Genomic DNA, 18,968 nt, shown 5'->3' with positions numbered 1-18,968 from the left:
ATTTTTTCTTAAAACTTTATTGGTCTTAACTTTGTGCAAAAAGACCAACTTCAATAAGCCTTTCGAGATTTCAATAACACAACTTTGTTTAGATGCACTCCTAACAATACCTAACGAACTCAAACAATTATACTCAATTATATTTCTACAAAAATTGAACCTAAACTCTAGATTTTAAAAAAGAAATTTTGTAGAAAGTTCAGTACTGCAGTAGCAGTAGCTATGAGGGAGAGGGATCATATTTCTTTTATCATGTCTTTGATTGGTACCTTAATTCCATGCATGAAATTGTCATCCATGATTTTAGTTTTTTTCTCAATAAAATATTTTGATCTAGATTAAATTTCGATGTAGCGGGTTTGAAGGTTCTGATCAATCAATTATGAATTTGTTATTATTGAATCACGTAGAAAACCTAACATATTTGTTTATGAATCAGTGAAATAAAGTTAGGTTCAAGAAAAAGCTTCGTTGTGCTAAACAACTAGTTTGATAAAAAAACCTTATAATTTTTTTATTAAATTATTGAATTGTGCTTAAATTTAATTAGGAAATTATGCGGGTGTAGTTTTATAAGAGGATAAACAGGGAAGACATTAGATTATGAGTAGAAAATATTGTTTGAGCGAATTTTTATTTTCCTAGTTATAATTTGGATTTCTATGTTGTTTTTTTCTTTTTTATTAGAACTTTTATTTTTCTTATCTAGTAAAGGTCGGTTATTTAGAGTTTTAGATCTCCTATTTAAAGAGTTTTAGATCTATTGAAGTGATAGATTATATTAGAAAAAAATATTCAGCAGCAAAAATATAAATCAAGGTTCTAGTTGACACCCTTCTAGGCAAAATTCTATCTTTTTCTTATGCTTGCTTTTTTCTTGTCAAATCTGCTGCGTCAAAATCCATGATAAAAATACGGGGAGAAAACTCAGTTACCACCTCAACCAACACTTCAATTATTTGATTTTTAGCGTGTTCTATCCTATTTGCAGTTTAATGGTAAAAAAAAAAAAAAACTTTCATCTTGATCAACATAAGAACAGTGCATGAATTCTGAGATGCAGATTATATCTATCTAAGTTTAGTCATCCCACTAAGTTTGATTAAACTCAGAAAGAGCCAATGGTCTGCATTTTTTACCAGGCCAGCTTTCTGCGTTTTCAACTTTACAATAACAGAACCAAGCTGCTAGTTTGCATCAAGAGTGCAAATCCAATGGTAGGGATTAGGTCAGCTCCCTAATTTAGGATGAAGGTTTCTTTTAGAACAGAAAACAGCTAAAAATATTGAAGCACAGAAAAAAAAAAAAAAAAAAAAAAAAAAAAGGATAGAGCAAACCCCACTACGTCTATGATTAGACATAGACATACAAAACAAGGTGTGCCAAGGGTTTCGAGAGAAACACTGCTAAATTTACCAGCTCTCTCCAAATTTAGCACCAGTACAGCTACTTATTAAGCCTATAATTTAACAACTCAAATCGATAGGGCCGCAGTTTTCTAATAAACATCTTCAAGGGAAAGGTTTTACTCTGAGACGAGAGCATGGCTCCTCAACCCTCCTACTCCTTCATTGCTATTGCATTGTTGCTTGCTGTCGCTTCTGCAAGTGCTACAGATCAAACTCAAGGTATGACTCTCTTGCATGCAGTACTCTTTCTTATCCATACACACGCACACAAAAAAGGATATGTGTTTTCTTTTTCATTTTTCTGCCATTAGAATGAATGAAGCTTTAATTATATATGGTAACGTAAGTATATATGTTTCTTTTGAAACACGTATTTGTTTTCCTTTGACAAGTTCTATGATCTGAATTCATTTGCTGTCTCTTTGGAGCATTCTTAGAAAAAAGAAGCATAAACGACTTATTCTTTCTCTGTTGTTATGTAACAAGTGAGTTTGATTCTTGGGATTTTGGCAGCATCTGCATTAGAATTCAGTTACGCTGGTTCAAATAATGGCCCTGCCAACTGGGGAAGCTTGAACCTAAAATTCTCTGCATGCACGTCTGGAGAAACTCAGTCTCCTGTCAACATTATCAAGAAAGAGGCCGTGAAAAACAAAAAATTGACACCCTTGACCAGGGATTACAAACGTGCAAACGCTACTCTTGTTAACAATGGCTTCAATATTGGGGTTTGTTCCTGAAATAACTTTGTTAATTTTATCTTAAGGAATTCCTATGCTGTAATCAGCTCTTTGGCATATATTGTGGTAGGTTAGGTTGATATGAGCTAATGGAGTAAAAATAGCTTCAAGAGATCTCCTGGAAAACTTTATATATGCTGGTCCAAAATATCATTTGCCTTTCCATAATGCTAATAATTATTCTGAATGCTGAATTTTCTAAATGCAGTTGAGCTATGAGGGGAATCCTGGAGTCTTGATTGTAGATCATCAAAACTACACATTGAAGGAAATGCACTGGCATTCTCCTTCCGAGCATCAGATTGACGGAATACAGTATGCTCTCTCTCCCTCTCTAGGTTCACAAATTGCTATCCAATGGCCTTGACCCTGTCTGCTTAAAGTGGCCAGCCCTTCCACGCACTATTTAAAACTTTATTTTCTTAACCTTTTTCAAAAATCTAATCTGCATTAAACATGTGTACATTACCGTAGATAAAATAAAAACAATCTTTGATAAATAGTAACAGACACTCAATTGGCATTCTATATCTGCAGATACGCCGCCGAGCTTCATTTAGTCCACAAGAAAGATTCTGGCTCTGTCGCTGTTGTGTCAATACTCTACGAACTTGGTGACGCTGATCCATTTATCAACAAGGTAGAATTCACGTCACATTTTCATTGCATACTAATTTTTAGTTATTTCCAAAGGACGTGTAGCTGTAATCCAAATAAGCAATACATATTTCTTTGGTTGACGGAAACAATCCTGTTCATTTCTGGTAAAATTTCCCTTTTCTCGAGGCAATCTCCTAAGATCCTGATTTTGTCCTGCATGAATAGATTGGAGGCCTCACATCTCCAAGAGAAAATTTTAACCAATGAAAGCTATTCGTGGTTGCAGATTAAAGACAAGCTGGATGCTCTAGCAAAGGAGGTTTGTGCTGGCAATGAAGAAGCCCGTATTCCTGTTGGGGTCTTGGACAATAAGCTGTTACGAAAAAATACCCGCAAGTATTACAGATACGTTGGTTCTTTCACCAGTCCTCCATGCACTGAAAATGTGATCTGGAACATTCTTGGCAAGGTAATATTTATACACGTATAATATAGCTATACTTGTATGAGTGCAGATATATACAACCGCGTGCAGACTTTATGATAATGACACACGAATATGCAGGTGAGAACAATATCGAAGGAGCAGCTAGAAGCCCTGAGAGCTCCATTGGGTGATGATTACAAGCAGAATTCAAGGCCTGTGCAGTCGCTGAAAGGAAGAACGATTGAACTGTATAATGAATTCACCGACTAAAAGTATTCCTACCGGAAACAAATTGTTATTTTCCTGTCATACGAGCTTCTGTATGCAATATTATTGCTAATTTACCAGCGTAGGTCATTTCCATGACATCTCAGCTGTGTATGCAGATGCAGCTTCACCCCGAATTCTCTTCTGCTCAAAACATTCTCGCTCTGTAGTTAATAAAGGGGCATGATAAGCGAATTGCACTTGCTTTCATTTCAGTTTGACGGCTGTGGTCTAAAATAGCAGTTCATATAAAGCTGATGACAAATATCTTGATTTCAAGTCCAATTCCAAGCTAACCATAGTTAGTGATGTGCACAATTCTCCCTAAATTCATGACATTGCCAGAAACTTGAAAGCAACAGAAATTGTCCCAACTCATCAATCAATCAATCTATGCTTAGAAAACCGGCAATTTAATAGTCTTATTGATCCACAACTTGTAATTAATTGAAGCAAAAGAATAAAACAGGTTGGTCGAGAAAAGTCAACATGATTTGAATGGAAAATCAAGAAAATAATTGCATTTGCCTGTTGCTCTCATGTGTCAAATTTGCCAACTGTGTTCAAATTTATATTCGTAGGGATTCAAGATCAATCCGTTGACAAGAGTTCCCTAGTTGAACAATATTCCCACGTCGATTTGCTTGTCCCCGCAAAGTGAGAGAAGAAGATTGGACTAATCGGTGGAAACAGTATAGAGTTTTGATTGGTTTGTTTGATTGAATATTTTTAAATTTTCTTTTTTATATGGTTTGGTATAGTCAAGATTCTAAAGCATTCACGCAATGGCATTTGCAGACACCACAGAAGTCAATAATGACGATTGTCCTGCCATGGGGAATCCCTCGCTTAAAAAGTGAAGAAAGTTGAACACACCGACTTGTTTACCTATGAAAATGATAAGGTCGAGAACACCATGGCTAAACAGATGAGACTACGCAAAGATCAAACTGACCCAATTTTTCAGGTTACCCAATCCTACTTCTAAAACTCTTAAACTCTACCATTAGATTAGTTGACAATAGCTTTCCTCGAAAGATTCAGGCATGCCCTAACCTTATTAGCAAGAAAACACTTCTTGGTGATTTTCTCGAGCCTTGCTCTCAAATTAAACCCAGACGTTAATTTCACCATAATATAATGGAGAGATCGCTTGAACTGGTAATGACCTTCCATGCTACCTTCGAGTTCCTTGAGAAGAAACTGAGACATGTTTCTTCCAAATCTTTATCTAGATGATCAAACTAGACAAATGAGTGATTATTTTCCATCATATGAGTGGGTTCCACATGCATGTGAAGGGGATGACCAAACTTTCGAATGCAAACAATATTTACATTAGAAATTTATCAAATTTAATATTTCATGCATTAATTTAACCCCGAGAAAATGATAAAATTACATGCAAGGCAAAATAACATTTCAGCATCCTTGCAAAAGAACCACTATCCAATGATATTATAGTCTTCATGAACTACATTATTATAATAATAACAATTTACACTCAATTTATATCTACAAGCCCTTTCGGAGGAGAGAAAAAAAGAGCAGTAAAATCAGGAAATTTTTATGGGATTTAGGGAGTAATTAGTAATATTTTATTAATTATTTTTTAGATATATCTTAAATAGAGAGAGAGAGAAAAAGATAAAATCATAAAAATATTTTCCACTAAAATTTTTCTCTCCTAATTATATATATTTTTTAAAATAAATTTAAAAAATAACTAATAAAACACTACTAATTACTCCCTGTACATCATAAAATTTCTCACAAAATCACATCACAGGCTAAAAAAAACGTGGAAAGGTATTAACTGTAGTTACCGCGTTTGAAACGGTTAATTCACCAAGCCAAGTCATCCTAAACTGTAATTCAAATTAAACCCCACAGAAGATAGTAAGATACCCAATCACGACCGCAACCCCTCTTGCCTGGACCCCACCGTTTACTTGACCCAATCAGCTCACACCACGTCGATCTCGACACTCCACGACTCCGATCTCCTCCCGGACGCAAACCTCGTCATTCCTCCCAAACCGACAACCGGCTCCATTCCAACGCTCCTTCTTGGTGGCGCGTCTCTATCACTCGCCGGCAACCGGTCCCTAATATCACTCGATTTCTTAAGCGCGTAACTCTCGCTAACCGATCCACCATGCGACGTGACATTGCCACTCTTCAGTGATATATCTTTATTGTTACTCTTAGACCTGAAGATGGCTTTAAAACTGGCAAAGAAACTCTTTTTTTCCTTCTTGTCCCTTTTAGTACTTTCCTTCTTTCCGATTGATTGAAAAGATCTTTGTTCTTGCTGTTGCTTCCGCAATCTGCGGTTACGATCTTTCTTCGATCTCACTCTTCCCATACAAGATACTTTCGGTGAAGACGGTTCAACCATGGTCGTCGAATCCGATTTACCGGTCGAACCGGACCGTTTAGGAAACAATCGTGTGTTTCCAGGTTTACAGTTACGGCGATTCTTTTTGTCAACAACGAAGGTTGATTTCTGTGTCTTCGGTAAGCCAATGATTGACGCTTTAGTGTGCAAGCTGGAGAAACGCTGTGAGTTGGAGGGGTTAGGGTTGGGGATGATGTTCGGGTTTAAGTTTGTGGAGTTCGAGTTTCCTTTTGTGGAATCCTTGCGTTCGTAGTAAGCATTGGTGCTGAACCAGTCGAGTTCGGCATCTTTGGAAAGCCAGAAGGATTCTGGCGGGAAATCTGGTGGTACTTCGGCGAGATCGGAGGAGTCCAGTGGTGGCTGGGAATGGTTGGTGGTGGTGGTGGAGGAGGCGGCGATGGTTTCACATGCGACTTTGCGGTCGCAGGAGCCGCCGGCGCAGGCTGAGACTAGAGTTTCAAGATCCACCTGTGGCATTGTCCGTACAAAAAAGAAAAAAGTATGTTCACAGTATTTTTAGAGAGAGAGAGAGAGTAATTAGAGAGGAGGAGATTAACACTGGAGGGTTTTTATAGAGGAAGTGACGAAGGATAATGAGAGAGAGAGAGGTGTTTTTGGAGGGAGAGTTTCAACTTGTTGACTGGTGCTGGGTGCTTCTGGTATTTTTATGAGAAAACAAGCACTCTGTCTGTTTTACGGAAAACAAAACCTTTTCTTTAACTTTCAAGGGAGAGAAATAAATAAAAATACAACTTCTTCTTTTTTCCAACTTCTCTTTCCTTTTCTTTATTTTACTTTTTAATTTAGGTTTTGTCAAATTTCTCTTACTAGATAAGAAAGGGAGGGAGGAAAATGTTGATTTGGGTAGCGGCTTTAGGCCGCCGTTCTCCGCCCTGCGTCTCTTTTTTTTAATATTTTTCTTCTTCTTCTTGGGAAGTATACTACGACTAGTGTGTCCTGTTTTTTATACAGTTGGATTTCTAATTGTTCCGTTCACAAAGACCAAGTTTTTTCTTTCTTTCTTTATGTTACGAGTACTTTTATAGTAAAATTATTTTATGTGAATGAATCTCAATTAGACTACTTTGATTTGAAACCGTGATAAGTTTTTTTCACCTCTTCATAAAAAAATATAAAGAAATGTTTCGGGTATTTTTTTTTAAATTTTATAGTTTATTATTGAGTTTAATAGTGATTGAGCTTCATAATATTTTTTATTTATTTTTTTATAATATTATTTTAATCTCATGATCTGGTTTATGAATTTAACAGGTTGATATGAGTCAATTCAAATTATTGTAATTTCAATAATTTTTTTAAAAAATATTTTTTTTTCTTTTAATTAATTTGTAGTCAATGAATACAGCATTTTGTAGTCGAATATCAAGTCCATTTTCTTGCATCTCCAAGAAGAGAATCTATCTAGAAGAGTCAAATTAATAATATGACTTTTTAAATAGCATAAATATAATATATTTTTTTCATATATGCACTCCAATGAAAGAAAAAACATTTAGAAAAATCAATTATATTTTAATATATTTGATATTGATACAACTATTTATTAATGGTAACTAACTAATACAACTTCAATTAAAGTTTTTTTTTGCATAAAAATATATTAAATAAACTTTTAATTTTTTTGACCAATATGTATGTAAGAATAGCTTTCTACCTTAGATCGAATGCATTTGTTCTTTCAAAAGTTTCATAAATATAAATGCATGAGGATGAGGATTGAGTATAATCCAAATTATGTAGTTTTCCATTCTTATGGTATTAGCCAAGAATCTTTATATATATTTAGAAAATTAAACTAAAGGATGAATATAAAGGATAAATCTTTATATTTATCCTTTATATTTATTGCCAATTGTGATCAGTTCAATAAATGTGATGAGCGATGGAAAATTTAATCATTGATAGTTCATAAATAAATAAATTAATTAAAATGACCAAATTGTATTTCCTTTGCTACAAGAAAATTAGAAAGCACTGACAGAATATTCCGTCGGTGTGTAAACACCATTCTGTCAAAAATTTATATTAACATTTTGATGAAATATTATTTGTCTTGCCGATGGAATCCTTGGCAACAAAATTTCCATTGTTAATTCCTTTAGAAGTTCTAAAACTTTTCAATCATTCTATATAACTTTTTGATAAAATGATACCAATATTATCAATGAAATCACTGATATATTAGTTTTTAGTTGAAAGTTTAATAAATATTTTTTAAAATTATTAGTTGTTAATTAAAAAATAATAAAAATCACAATAAAACCAAACACTATCAATTTTATTTAACATCATATTTTTTTTAATCTCAATAATCATTCAAAATTATTTTTACAACAATGAATACAGCGCTAAATAGATAAAGGTGGAGGTGGAGGGGGGATTTTGAGCCAAAAGATATGGAAAGAGAAGTAGGATAATGTAAAATCATATATTTCATCATTCTCTCCTAATTATTTTTATTTTCTTATTTTAATTTGGTTGCTCGCTACTCAACCTATTCTAGAACTCTCGCTTCAAATTCCAATGTTGATTAATTTGGGTTAGATTGTTTTGTATTTATAGTCAAAATAGCACGATTTAGTCTCATTTCTCGAGTCAATGTTATAAATATCTCATAAATCTAATTTCTATTTGGTCTATCAGTTGTTCTATGTTAATTTTTTGGTGGTGTTTTTTTTTTAAAAAAAATAGACATGACTAATTCTTTTTCTCGAAATTGAAATTGATTTTTTACAAGCCATACAATACTATTGAGCAAGCTTCTAGGCCCTCATTTTAGCATCATTTATGATATTTGGATGTTGTTAATTAAGCAATGGTTGGCACTCTTCTATCAAACACCTCTTTCATGAAAGGAATTGATTTATCGATTTCTTAATTTATTTGTGTTTATGTCACAATTCTCCTCTTTAAATATATTTAAAATAACTACATGTTTACAAAAAAATAATAATTTAATTTACCATATTTCATCATATCTACCGATCAAATAGTACCATCCAACTCCTATATAACCTAATAAATTTTGCATAAAATCTCATAAATACCAAGTTCTTTTCCAAGCTAGTGGATGGACTAGAAGATTGCATAAAAAACAGTTCTTTTTTTTTTTCTTCCTTTAATAATAAGAGGAATGACCAAATCTCCAGAATGATTCTTCTCTTTTTCATTCCATATATGTATGTAACTACTCCCATTTCCTTCCCTTCATATTTGTTTAATTATCAAAAAACAATTCATCCTGTAAAGACCCAAGTCAATATTATTGCCATCTCCATCGACCAGTCCCTTGAATCCAACAGCTCGAATATTATTTGGTTTGAATAATTAGAATTATAATGTTTATTTATTTTATTAATATTATCTTCCTGTGCTGATGCATGATTGAACACTTGATGGACCGAGCATCGAGGTTCCAGCCTCGGTACTATATTATATATATAAATCAGTTCCCTGTTCTATACGAAAAACACAAAAACTTGTCTGCTTGGGGTCCATATTTATTTATTTATTTTTGTTTTACTTGAAAGCTTGTGGAGTCGATAAAAATCTCACTGACCCACGTCTTCTTTCCTATCTTTTCTTTTCCTGAGAAATTTAAACGAATGAGTGTCTGTATTATACAATAGCTTGTATTAATTAGTTAAAGAAAAGGATATATAATTGGTTTTGAAATGTTTTTTTAAGAAATATATTAAAATAATATTGTTTTTAATTTAAATAATTATATTTAATAGTAACACATCAAAACAATTCAAAATATAAATAATTAATTTTAAATAAAAAAATTATTTTTTTATAAAGCCCGTATTTCTTAACCAACAGCGAACAGAGGGGGCTCTTTCTGCTGCCCACATGATTCGAACTTCATGCAAAAATAAAATTGTCGTAAATTCCCTGATCCCAGCGCATATAACTTGTTTTTGACAGGATAGGAGAGATGGATATTTTCATCTCTATGTGCGAAAACTATTCCACAAATTATAAAACCATAAATACGGAAAATGATACAAAGTCTATGATTTATTGTGCACTGTTCTTGGAAAAGATTGAACTGATTGTATAATCAATGACCTACCCTGGCCAGCTATCAACAATAATCTTAGAACGTATATATATATATATATATATATATATATATATATATATATATATATATATATATATATATATATATATATGGTCCACGGCTTCATATATACCAGCTGAATCTCTGGTAGAGATTGAGAGAATGACCATTCTTGGCAACGACAGCCACTTGCAGAATGGATTAATTATATAGTATAGTATCCATCAACGAACAGCAACCTAAATGAAAATCTGTCAAACCCTGTTTTAAGGAAGATGCCTCCTGCTACTGGGGGCAAATTACCTTCACTTTCTGGCAATTGACTCCACAACAGCCATGTGATGTGTCCCCATGTATCCATTCAATTATAACAACGTGGTCGCAGGGATACCCAGCGTAAGCCATGATCAGTAATCTCGTGCAAAACCTCGTGATTATTTGTATGGCATGTCCTGATGTGCACTCCTCCCGTTTACCGATTGCCCTTCCGTTTATTATAAATAAAAGCTTCTGATACACTCCCTAATCTTTCTGAATGGACACTGAAGAGGGCGGGAATTGTATGGCACGGCGGTGAAATAGTAGTGTTGAGGTCCAGGAAGAAGGGGATGAAACAAGAGAGAAAATCGAGACGTGAAGTTGCAGTTGTGTTTTCCATGGACCATGATGGTCGATTTAGGTGGTGTTCGAAACGCGGTTGAAACTGTATTTTATAAAAGTTAATTTTTATTGTTTTAAATTAAAAAATAATTTTTTAAAAAATAAAATATTATTATAATATATTTTTAAATAAAAAAACACTTTAAAAAATAATTATTATCATATTCTCAATCATCATCACCTAAAAAAAACTAAGAAAAAATGACCCAAGAAATGTGTAAGTATGCTACCATAAAGAAGAATTATGAAAATCGGTTGCTTGATCAACCGCTATGATTAGATGATATGATGGAAATCAAACTATATATTAACCCACGTACAAGAAATATGAATATTGTCCTATATTGATGCATATATTACATTATTATTATTATTATTATTTTGGTAACTTTATTACATTATTATTATTATTAGAAATAGAACAATTTTTTACAAAAAGAAAAAGGGTAAATAAATTGATTTTTCTTTTACGCGACGGATTTTTAACCCACCAAATAAAAGAACACGAAATTAAACTATTTGCATTGTGATTTGTGGGATAGAAACCAATAGTATAATAATCAAAATATCCTTGGATCCAAGACATAAAAAATTTCAACCTAAGGGCAAGAAGATATTTTTAATGTAGAAATAAAAAAAATAAGACGAAAACACCCTTTCTAACCGGCCAATTTATTTTTATATGTATGGTTAAATTGGTTATTTTATGGTGTATTTTATAAGTAAAAATACAACTATTCCTCAATGACACTAAGGGTGTTTATGGTAATTTATTGTGTAATTTTAAAATAAATACTCATTTTGCCCTCAATCAATTTAAAAATATCGAAATATCCTTATTAAAAAGACAATCATGCCCTCTACCTCTAGCTAAAAGGTTTTTTTTTATAAAAAAAAGATAAAATGATAAATTCATTATTCTCATCTACCACCGTGTAATTCGTATAGAGAAACAGTAAATTTGCCACTTTTTTTTGTTTTTTTTTCTTAATATAAATATCCAAATTAAATAAAAATAAAAAATGAGTTACTTGCCTCGCTTGTTCAAAATCTTTGAAAATTGAAAATTAAAAAAATAATAAATAAATAAATAGAGAAAAAAGAAGATAGAGAAGCTTTCGACCACTTAACCAATCAAAATCAGTATCGAACGAAAGTTTTTGAATCTATTGATATTGATTTTGATATCAAAATTAAATCATTATAACCACCATCTTGCCATTATTATATATCATCACTTCACTGCCATTACTATAACAATAACGACCATCACCTAATCCAACTAAAGCATCATTAGCTATTGATCAGGTGTAACAAAAACACCTCTAGTTAATATTAAAAAAAAACAATTTAATTTCAACCAATTTAAGTCAATATGGTTAGTTTTTTTAATTAATTTCAATCAATGTGAGATTGTTGATATCTTTTATTGTTGTTGTCCTATTTTTTTATTTTTTGTTATTATATTTACTACTTTTCTTCTAGAAAAGCTTATTTTACTTTTATATATATTATCTTGTTTGTTTTTGTATTTTAAAAACGTTTTTGAAAAGAAATAAATTTTTGTTTATTTTTTTCTTTACTTTAAATTAATATTTTTTTTAATATTTTCAGATCATTTTAATATACTGATATTAAAAATAATATTTTAAAATAATAATATTTTAATATATTTTTAAATAAAAAATATTTTAAAAAATAATCACAATTATATTTTCAAACATGCTGATAAATGAGGATGTTATAGAATTAGCCATAGTTAAATTAATAGCGGCCAAAAAAGTGGACAGGCAGACAAAAATGGACCTCTTTTCAACCAAAGTTTTTTTCACGAGTAATGGATTCATGCTAGCAAAACATATTAGGTATACTAATCCACATTCTGTGTTTTAGCAAAGACAGAGACAATGATGACACAACTAATCCACAGCAAACGACCTTCTTGTCAATGAGAACGAGAAGGGATGGTATAAAAAAAAAAAACATGCTAGGATGTGACATTTTATCTACTATCTTTTTTTAATAATAGGTATTTATACCAGTTTATTTGTACTTGATTAATTTTTGAATCCTAAAGTTAATAATTAGGTATACTTTTAGTGGCCATAAACTTTGTCGAACTCTAATTGATAATTTTTAAAAAACAAATCTAGAACCTGACCAGTTGAGCTATACCCCTTAGAGTTTCTTATCTACTATTATTAGTTAGGAAAATGGTTCAAATTGTATTTTTAAAACAATTAATTTTTTTATTTAAAATCAATTTTTTATATTTAAGATTGTTTTAATGTATTAATGTTAAAAATAATTTTTAAAAAATAAAAATAAATATTTTAATATATTTCCAAGTAAAAAATATTTTAAAAAGCAATTTCTACCACACCATCAAGCATTTATTTTAATCAACTTCCTAATTTATTGTTAATGGCTTCTTTGATGTGTTCACGAAACATTTTTTTTTCCTTACTTTTTATTTTTTTGGATAAATTTCATGGATAAATTTTTATATTCTTATACATGTTTTTCTTAAACTTTTTTAACTCTTTGTTTGCTTTTGACTGAAATCTCCATAAATTTGCATATACCATTAAGAAAAAGAAAAGTTGTGATCAATTGTGAGGGTAACTTGTCTTTTCTTTTTAACTATAAAGGTAAAATACGTCTAGTAATCTCATGTTAATTTTGGACATTTATTAGAGTGTAACATTATGATAAAGATAGATTGGTTGATATTCCTAAGAACTAAATTTTTTAATTATCAATCCTTGTTCAACAAAATAATTATTTCACCTAACATCAATTCATATATTGATACATACTCATCGAGTATTACTGTAATTGTCTAAATCTCAGGTGGAAGTAAGCCAAGATAAGAGCTGTTTGGGAATGCAGTGCTGATATTAAAAATAATTTTTTTAAAAATAAAAAAATATTATTTTGATGTATTTTTAAGCGAAAAACACTTTGAACTGCAACCGCTACCACAATTCCAAACAGGCTCTAAAAGTCACATGCCCGTGATATTTTCTTAGAGTGCAGTAACTTTTATATATATATATATGTTTTTTATAGTTTTGATATCCTGATGTTAAAAATAAAAAAATCTAAAAAAATTATTTTGATATATTTTTCAAACAAAAAAAACTTTAATAAAACATCATTTGAGATACCAATACATACTCATCGAGTATTACTATAATTGTTAAAATTATTTTGATATATTTTCAAGTGAAAAATATTTTAAAAAAACATCAATTAAGATACTAATACATACTCATCAAGTATTACTGTAATTATTTAAATCCCAATTCAAAGTAAGTCAAGTCAAGCCATGAGCTCGTGCTATTTTCTTTAATTGTTTGGTAGTGTGATAATTTTTATTTTTTGGTTTATTTTAAAAGTGTATTTTACTTCTAAAAAATATTAAATTAATGTTTTTTTATTTTTTTATAATTTTGATGAAAAAAATATATAAAAAATTATTTTAATATATTTTTAAGTAAGAAATATTTTTCAAAAAATATAATATATTACAATACCAAACACATATCTGATTGAGAGTTAATAGAAAAGTCAAAACACGTTATTGCCTTGTAGTTATGTTTAGGTAGAGAAAGGATTCCTAATTGAGATAGGAAAAGATTTCCTAGATTTATGTCTAGAATCTTTATTTAATCAGTTAATCAAACTTTTTATTAAATTAGTATTTAGAATTCTTATTATTAAAGAATAATTCGAGCTTATCATTATCCCTGCGTGTCAAATATTCAAGTGCATAGTGTTTTTAATATAATTAGTATCAAGACTCAATTAAATTCTTGAGAGTTTAGTTTTTCGGATTGGAAAAGAATTTCTCAAACTTCTCTTCTCGTTGTGATTATTACTATATAAATTCTGCATTTTCCGCATGAAATACTCAATTTAAACTCTTCTGCTTTCGGCCTACTTTGTCGTGAAAAACGTCAGTGAAGGCGATCTGCCATGGAAGTAAAAGAGCACTGCTTTAACCATCTAGGTGGTGGTCCAGTGGTAAGAGCTTGGGACTAAGAGGTTTGCTCCCTCTTAGGTCTCAGGTTCGAACCCTGTGGACGCTCATATGATGGCCACTGGAGGCTTACATGGTCGTTAACTTCAGGGCCCGTGGGATTAGTCGAGGTGCGCGCAAACTGGCCCGGACACCCACGATAATCAAAAAAAAAAAAAAAAAAAAAAAAGAGCACTGCTTTATAATGGCTCCCACCTAGAGAAAATGAAGACGCAGCCAATATGGCTTCCATTTTTTTTCTAGAAAACCAACCTTTTTCTAAAGTTGCTGCTGGACAATGGTCATTATCAATCAATACAGGATGCCTATCAACTATCAATATGTGACAGCAACAAATATCCATAAAAAAAAAAAAACAAAGTGTAGAAAATTTTGAGAGATAACTCAAATCGTCAGATTTTAGGTTTGCTCTATAATGATCACGAGTTCAAGTTCTTTCAGAACCACTAAAGACTTACTTGGTTGTTAACTTCAGGGCCCGTGAAATTAGTCGATGTATGCGCAAGCTGATCCAAATACCTACATTAATAATAATAATAAAAAAAAAAATAAAAATGTAAAGGCCCCATGGAGAGGTGCAGGTGCTTAGAATTTTCTCGGCTAATTAAGAATAATATATAAGTAGAAGAAGCGAAGAAAAAGAGGCCCTCTGCTTCATGACAAGATATGTGTAAAAGGTTTCTAGATCTTCTGAGTTCAATTTTCAAACAAGAGCAGTTGATTTGTGATTAAAACTATAATGAAAATAATAATAAAATTAAGTTTTTTGTTTCTTTGTAGGACTTTCATCCACGAGCTGAAGGGATTTGCATGTAGTTGATGTACTAAGTAGTATTTTTATTCAGTAAATAAATAAACTAATAGAAATACAAGATTATAGTGAAATATAATTTAGAACGATCCAATGTTGAAATAAAAAATTAAAAAGATAATCTTTCAAAGAACTAAAGCTCGGGGAAGGGAGGGTGACACCCATTTTACCGGACTGTTTACCAACTAAATCATAATTATTATTGGGCTATCATCCAATTCATGAGTTGGGCCAAGCCCTTGTGATCCCAAATGGTTTATAACTTAATGATCATATGCCTCATGAGCTACCTTATCGAGGAAAGCATGTTTGAGTTTCAATAACTCCAATTTATTTGGTTATTATGTAATAATAATAAAAAACAATTACCTTATTATATAGCACAAGTTCTAATAAATCTCTTAGTTAATTAAAAATATATATATTAATGGTAATGGAACAATCACAAGTCGCAACCAACTCAAGACTTATTTGAAAATGCAGTGAAACTGTGTTTTTTAAAGATTTAATTTTTTTACTTTAAATTAATTTTTTTATGTTTTTAAATCGTTTTAATATGCTAGTGTCAAAAATAATTTTTAAAAATAAAAAAAATATTATTTTAATATATTTTTAAATAAAAAATACTTTAAAAAACAACTATTGCTATAGATAGTTACAAAATGCTAGAAGAAGAAGAATTGTCCTATCCATGGCACCAAAATGAAAGTAACTTTTTTAAAAGAATAATGTATAAGAAAATAAATAACAATAAAAGACAGAGGATAGAAACATAAAATTAAATAACTAAATCTGTATTTTAAATTAAAATACTCTAAAAAAAAAAAAAGCAATGCAAAGTACAATAATGTTTGTAATGAATCATCGATTCGTTGTCGGGAAATTTAATACACATAAAATTTCCCGGTTTCGCAGAATCTATTACGAATAGGCCAGAAAGAAGAGTTTTTGCAACTTTCTAAAGGACCTAATTGCAAGCATATTACAAATATTGGGCAAAAAAATAAATATAGGAAACGTATGCACACTGAAAGAGATTACAGAAACTCACGAGGGCTTTCTAACAAAACAATAAAAACATTCGAAAATTTCGACCGTTGGGCCCGTAGTTGCAGACAAGACACTGGGTAACGGTTAAGTTCCAAAGAAAAGAAAGAACATCCCCCACTAACTTGCTTATACTATCTCTTTCAAAACTGCAAAGCGATTGAAGAAACCACCAGAGACAGAAACAAACAAAGTAGAGCGAACCCCACAAAATCAGTAGCAATGGGGTGTGTTTCTTCAAAACTGTTCAAGAAAGAACTCCGTCAAGAAATCAAATTCAACAATGGTGGACGGTGTGTTAACCACGTGGTCTCTCTCACTTCTTCAACTTATGGTGCTCTCAAACTTGATTGCAACAATCAACAACCACCACAACAAGAACAAAAACAAGAACCCATCAAAGAAATTGCGGAAGAGAGTAAGATAATGCAACAAAGATCGCCAACAAAAGAAGAGCCAGAGGTTATCAACACATGGGAGCTAATGGGGGATCTTGAGGAAGGTGTGCCTGCTTTAAATCAGACCAAGAGAAGTCCAAAGTCAAGGGTTTTACGTCGTGGGTTTGCTGATTTGGATGTTAGGAGTCCACTGAAGTTCTTGAATCAAATTGGGTCTCCAAGAAAAGCGAAAACTTTTGGTGGAAAAGAAAACAAGGTAAAGAGATCATCAGATTTTAGCCCTAAACCAGTTTTAAGAGCCAGCAATTCTTCAGGGAATTCGTCCAAGGCAGTTTTGAGATTGAGTTATCCAGTGAAAGGGTCTCCGGTTGGGGATAAAACAGAAAGTTTTAGAAGCGAATCTGGAGTTTCGCCGAAGAGGAGGAGGAGTTTTAGTCCTCTTTTTGATCCAGAACTTGTTGCATTGTATGAGAAAGAGTTGTCTGAAGAAGAAGAACAAATCAAGAGGATAATTTTGCCAAGTTCAAGAACCAAAAAAGTAAAGGATTTGCGAGATTTGGAATCTATCCTTCAGTCTTTCGAACAAAAATGTCCGCCTGGAGGGGAAAATAAGGTCGTGATTTACACTACTACATTGAGAGGAATTCGAAAAACATTTGAGGATTGTAACACTGCGAGATCAATTATTGAGTCACATCATATTCACATTGTTGAAAGAGATGTTTCCATGGATTCGGGTTTTAAGGAGGAATTAAGGAGGCTAATGGGAACAAAAGAAGTCAAAGTTCCACTTGTGTTTGTTAAAGGGAGGTTAATTGGTGGTGCTGACCAAGTGGTAAAGTTGGAGGAGGAGGGAAAGTTGGAGATTTTGTTTGATGGAATCCCGAGAGGGCTTGCCGGAGGATGTGAAGGGTGTGCTGGGGTTAGGTTTATGATGTGTGTGCAGTGTAATGGGAGCTGCAAGGTTTTGGATGAGATGCAGAAGAAGATGGTTAGATGTGGTGAGTGCAATGAGAATGGGCTGATACAATGCCCTATCTGTTGCTGATTGAGTTTAATGAGGTGTGTATGGCATTTTATCTAACCTATTGAATTGATTTTGGGATTGTGAGGTTTTGGCTACGTTTGGTAAATTCTTGTGATACCTTGTCAGGAATGAACATAGATTTTCTTCATGATGTTCCTTCGTTGAAATACTGGAGGTACTAAAGCGGGGTTTAGGCCTCTTGTCAGATTGACTTCTTGTATTTCTGGATATTAGTTGCTTAATTTACTAATGTATTTATATTTCATGAGTTCTTTAGAAATTCATTGCTCCATTAAGCTCTAAATCTTACTTTGTTAAACAAGTGAATCGTATGCCACTCTGTTTTGTGCACCATTTTTATCACTGTAGAGTAACTTTGCAATTCAATTGGTTCTAAAGCTGCTTTGTTTTATTCAATGTTGTAATGGTTAGGATAGCTATTTTTTTCACTTCCAATTTGTGCCTTTGATATGAAATCCAAATGCCATCCGTGTAAAAGCTGGCGTAGGGTTATTCGGTGGCTTGCCTCGTTCACCGATGAAAGACGTTATAAGAAAGAAAATGGTTGTCGGGGCTCCTAGAACTCAAGTTTCTGAGAGAAATTTTGTCCCGCAAAAATTATTAACCCCTGCTTCCACTTTGCGTAATGCTAACAGAATCACTGTCACTGGAATCATTTATTCTTTGTGAATTTTTTTGAAAAATGACAGTTACAAGAAAGTTTTAAGGGAAAGACAGAGTTTGCAAAAGTTCTGGAGAAATGATATAGTTTGAAGAGATACACTATTCTGAATCGTGTTTTTTAATATAGTTTGAAGAGATACACTATTCTGAATCGTGTTTTTTAATATAAAGTGTAATTTAGAATCATGATTACAATAAATATATAATTCTCCATCTTTTTTCCATGGTCTAGCTCCTATAGAGGAAAAAACCCTAAGAACCTAAAAAACCCATAACAAAACCAGCTTCCAATTGCCCAAAACAACCTCCAATCCTCCATCAAAACACCACAATGATCTTTCCCTTGTCCCCACGAGTCTTTC

The 18,968-nt window shown here is 32.0% G+C and overlaps 3 protein-coding genes across 3 annotated transcripts; 2 read left to right on the top strand and 1 right to left on the bottom strand.

The window, feature by feature from the left end:
* Nucleotides 1-1,461: 1,461 nt before the first annotated feature.
* LOC7491942 (alpha carbonic anhydrase 1, chloroplastic) lies at nt 1,462-3,658 on the top strand. Its single transcript, XM_002309391.4, has 6 exons — nt 1,462-1,628; nt 1,923-2,137; nt 2,358-2,464; nt 2,687-2,789; nt 3,036-3,218; nt 3,315-3,658. Exons 1-6 carry the CDS (start codon nt 1,544-1,546, stop codon nt 3,444-3,446), a joined length of 825 nt encoding a protein of 274 aa, XP_002309427.4. The 5' UTR covers nt 1,462-1,543; the 3' UTR covers nt 3,447-3,658.
* A 1,216-nt stretch (nt 3,659-4,874) lies between these two features.
* Nucleotides 4,875-6,597, bottom strand: LOC7492254 (uncharacterized). Its single transcript, XM_002308439.4, has one exon. It carries the CDS (start codon nt 6,319-6,321, stop codon nt 5,410-5,412), a length of 912 nt encoding a protein of 303 aa, XP_002308475.1. The 5' UTR covers nt 6,322-6,597; the 3' UTR covers nt 4,875-5,409.
* Nucleotides 6,598-16,601: 10,004 nt separating this feature from the next.
* Nucleotides 16,602-18,249, top strand: LOC7492253 (uncharacterized protein At3g28850). The gene has a single exon (XM_002309390.4). It carries the CDS (start codon nt 16,720-16,722, stop codon nt 17,941-17,943), a length of 1,224 nt encoding a protein of 407 aa, XP_002309426.1. The 5' UTR covers nt 16,602-16,719; the 3' UTR covers nt 17,944-18,249.
* Nucleotides 18,250-18,968: the final 719 nt, after the last annotated feature.

Source organism: Populus trichocarpa, chromosome 6 (genome assembly GCF_000002775.5).
Source record: "Populus trichocarpa isolate Nisqually-1 chromosome 6, P.trichocarpa_v4.1, whole genome shotgun sequence".
NCBI lineage: Eukaryota > Viridiplantae > Streptophyta > Magnoliopsida > Malpighiales > Salicaceae > Populus > Populus trichocarpa.
Note: the sequence above shows the minus strand (reverse complement) of the source record. Positions and strands in the feature narration are given on the sequence as shown.

Excerpts from the sequence above, each read along its gene's own strand:
- LOC7491942 (XM_002309391.4), top strand. The coding sequence starts at position 1,544 with ATGGCTCCTCAACCCTCCTACTCCTTCATTGCTATTGCATTGTTGCTT. Across the intron at positions 1,629-1,922 it reads TGCTACAGATCAAACTCAAG|CATCTGCATTAGAATTCAGT; the intron begins GTATGACTCTCT and ends GGATTTTGGCAG. Across the intron at positions 2,790-3,035 it reads CTGATCCATTTATCAACAAG|ATTAAAGACAAGCTGGATGC; the intron begins GTAGAATTCACG and ends TCGTGGTTGCAG.
- LOC7492254 (XM_002308439.4), bottom strand. The coding sequence starts at position 6,321 with ATGCCACAGGTGGATCTTGAAACTCTAGTCTCAGCCTGCGCCGGCGGC.
- LOC7492253 (XM_002309390.4), top strand. The coding sequence starts at position 16,720 with ATGGGGTGTGTTTCTTCAAAACTGTTCAAGAAAGAACTCCGTCAAGAA.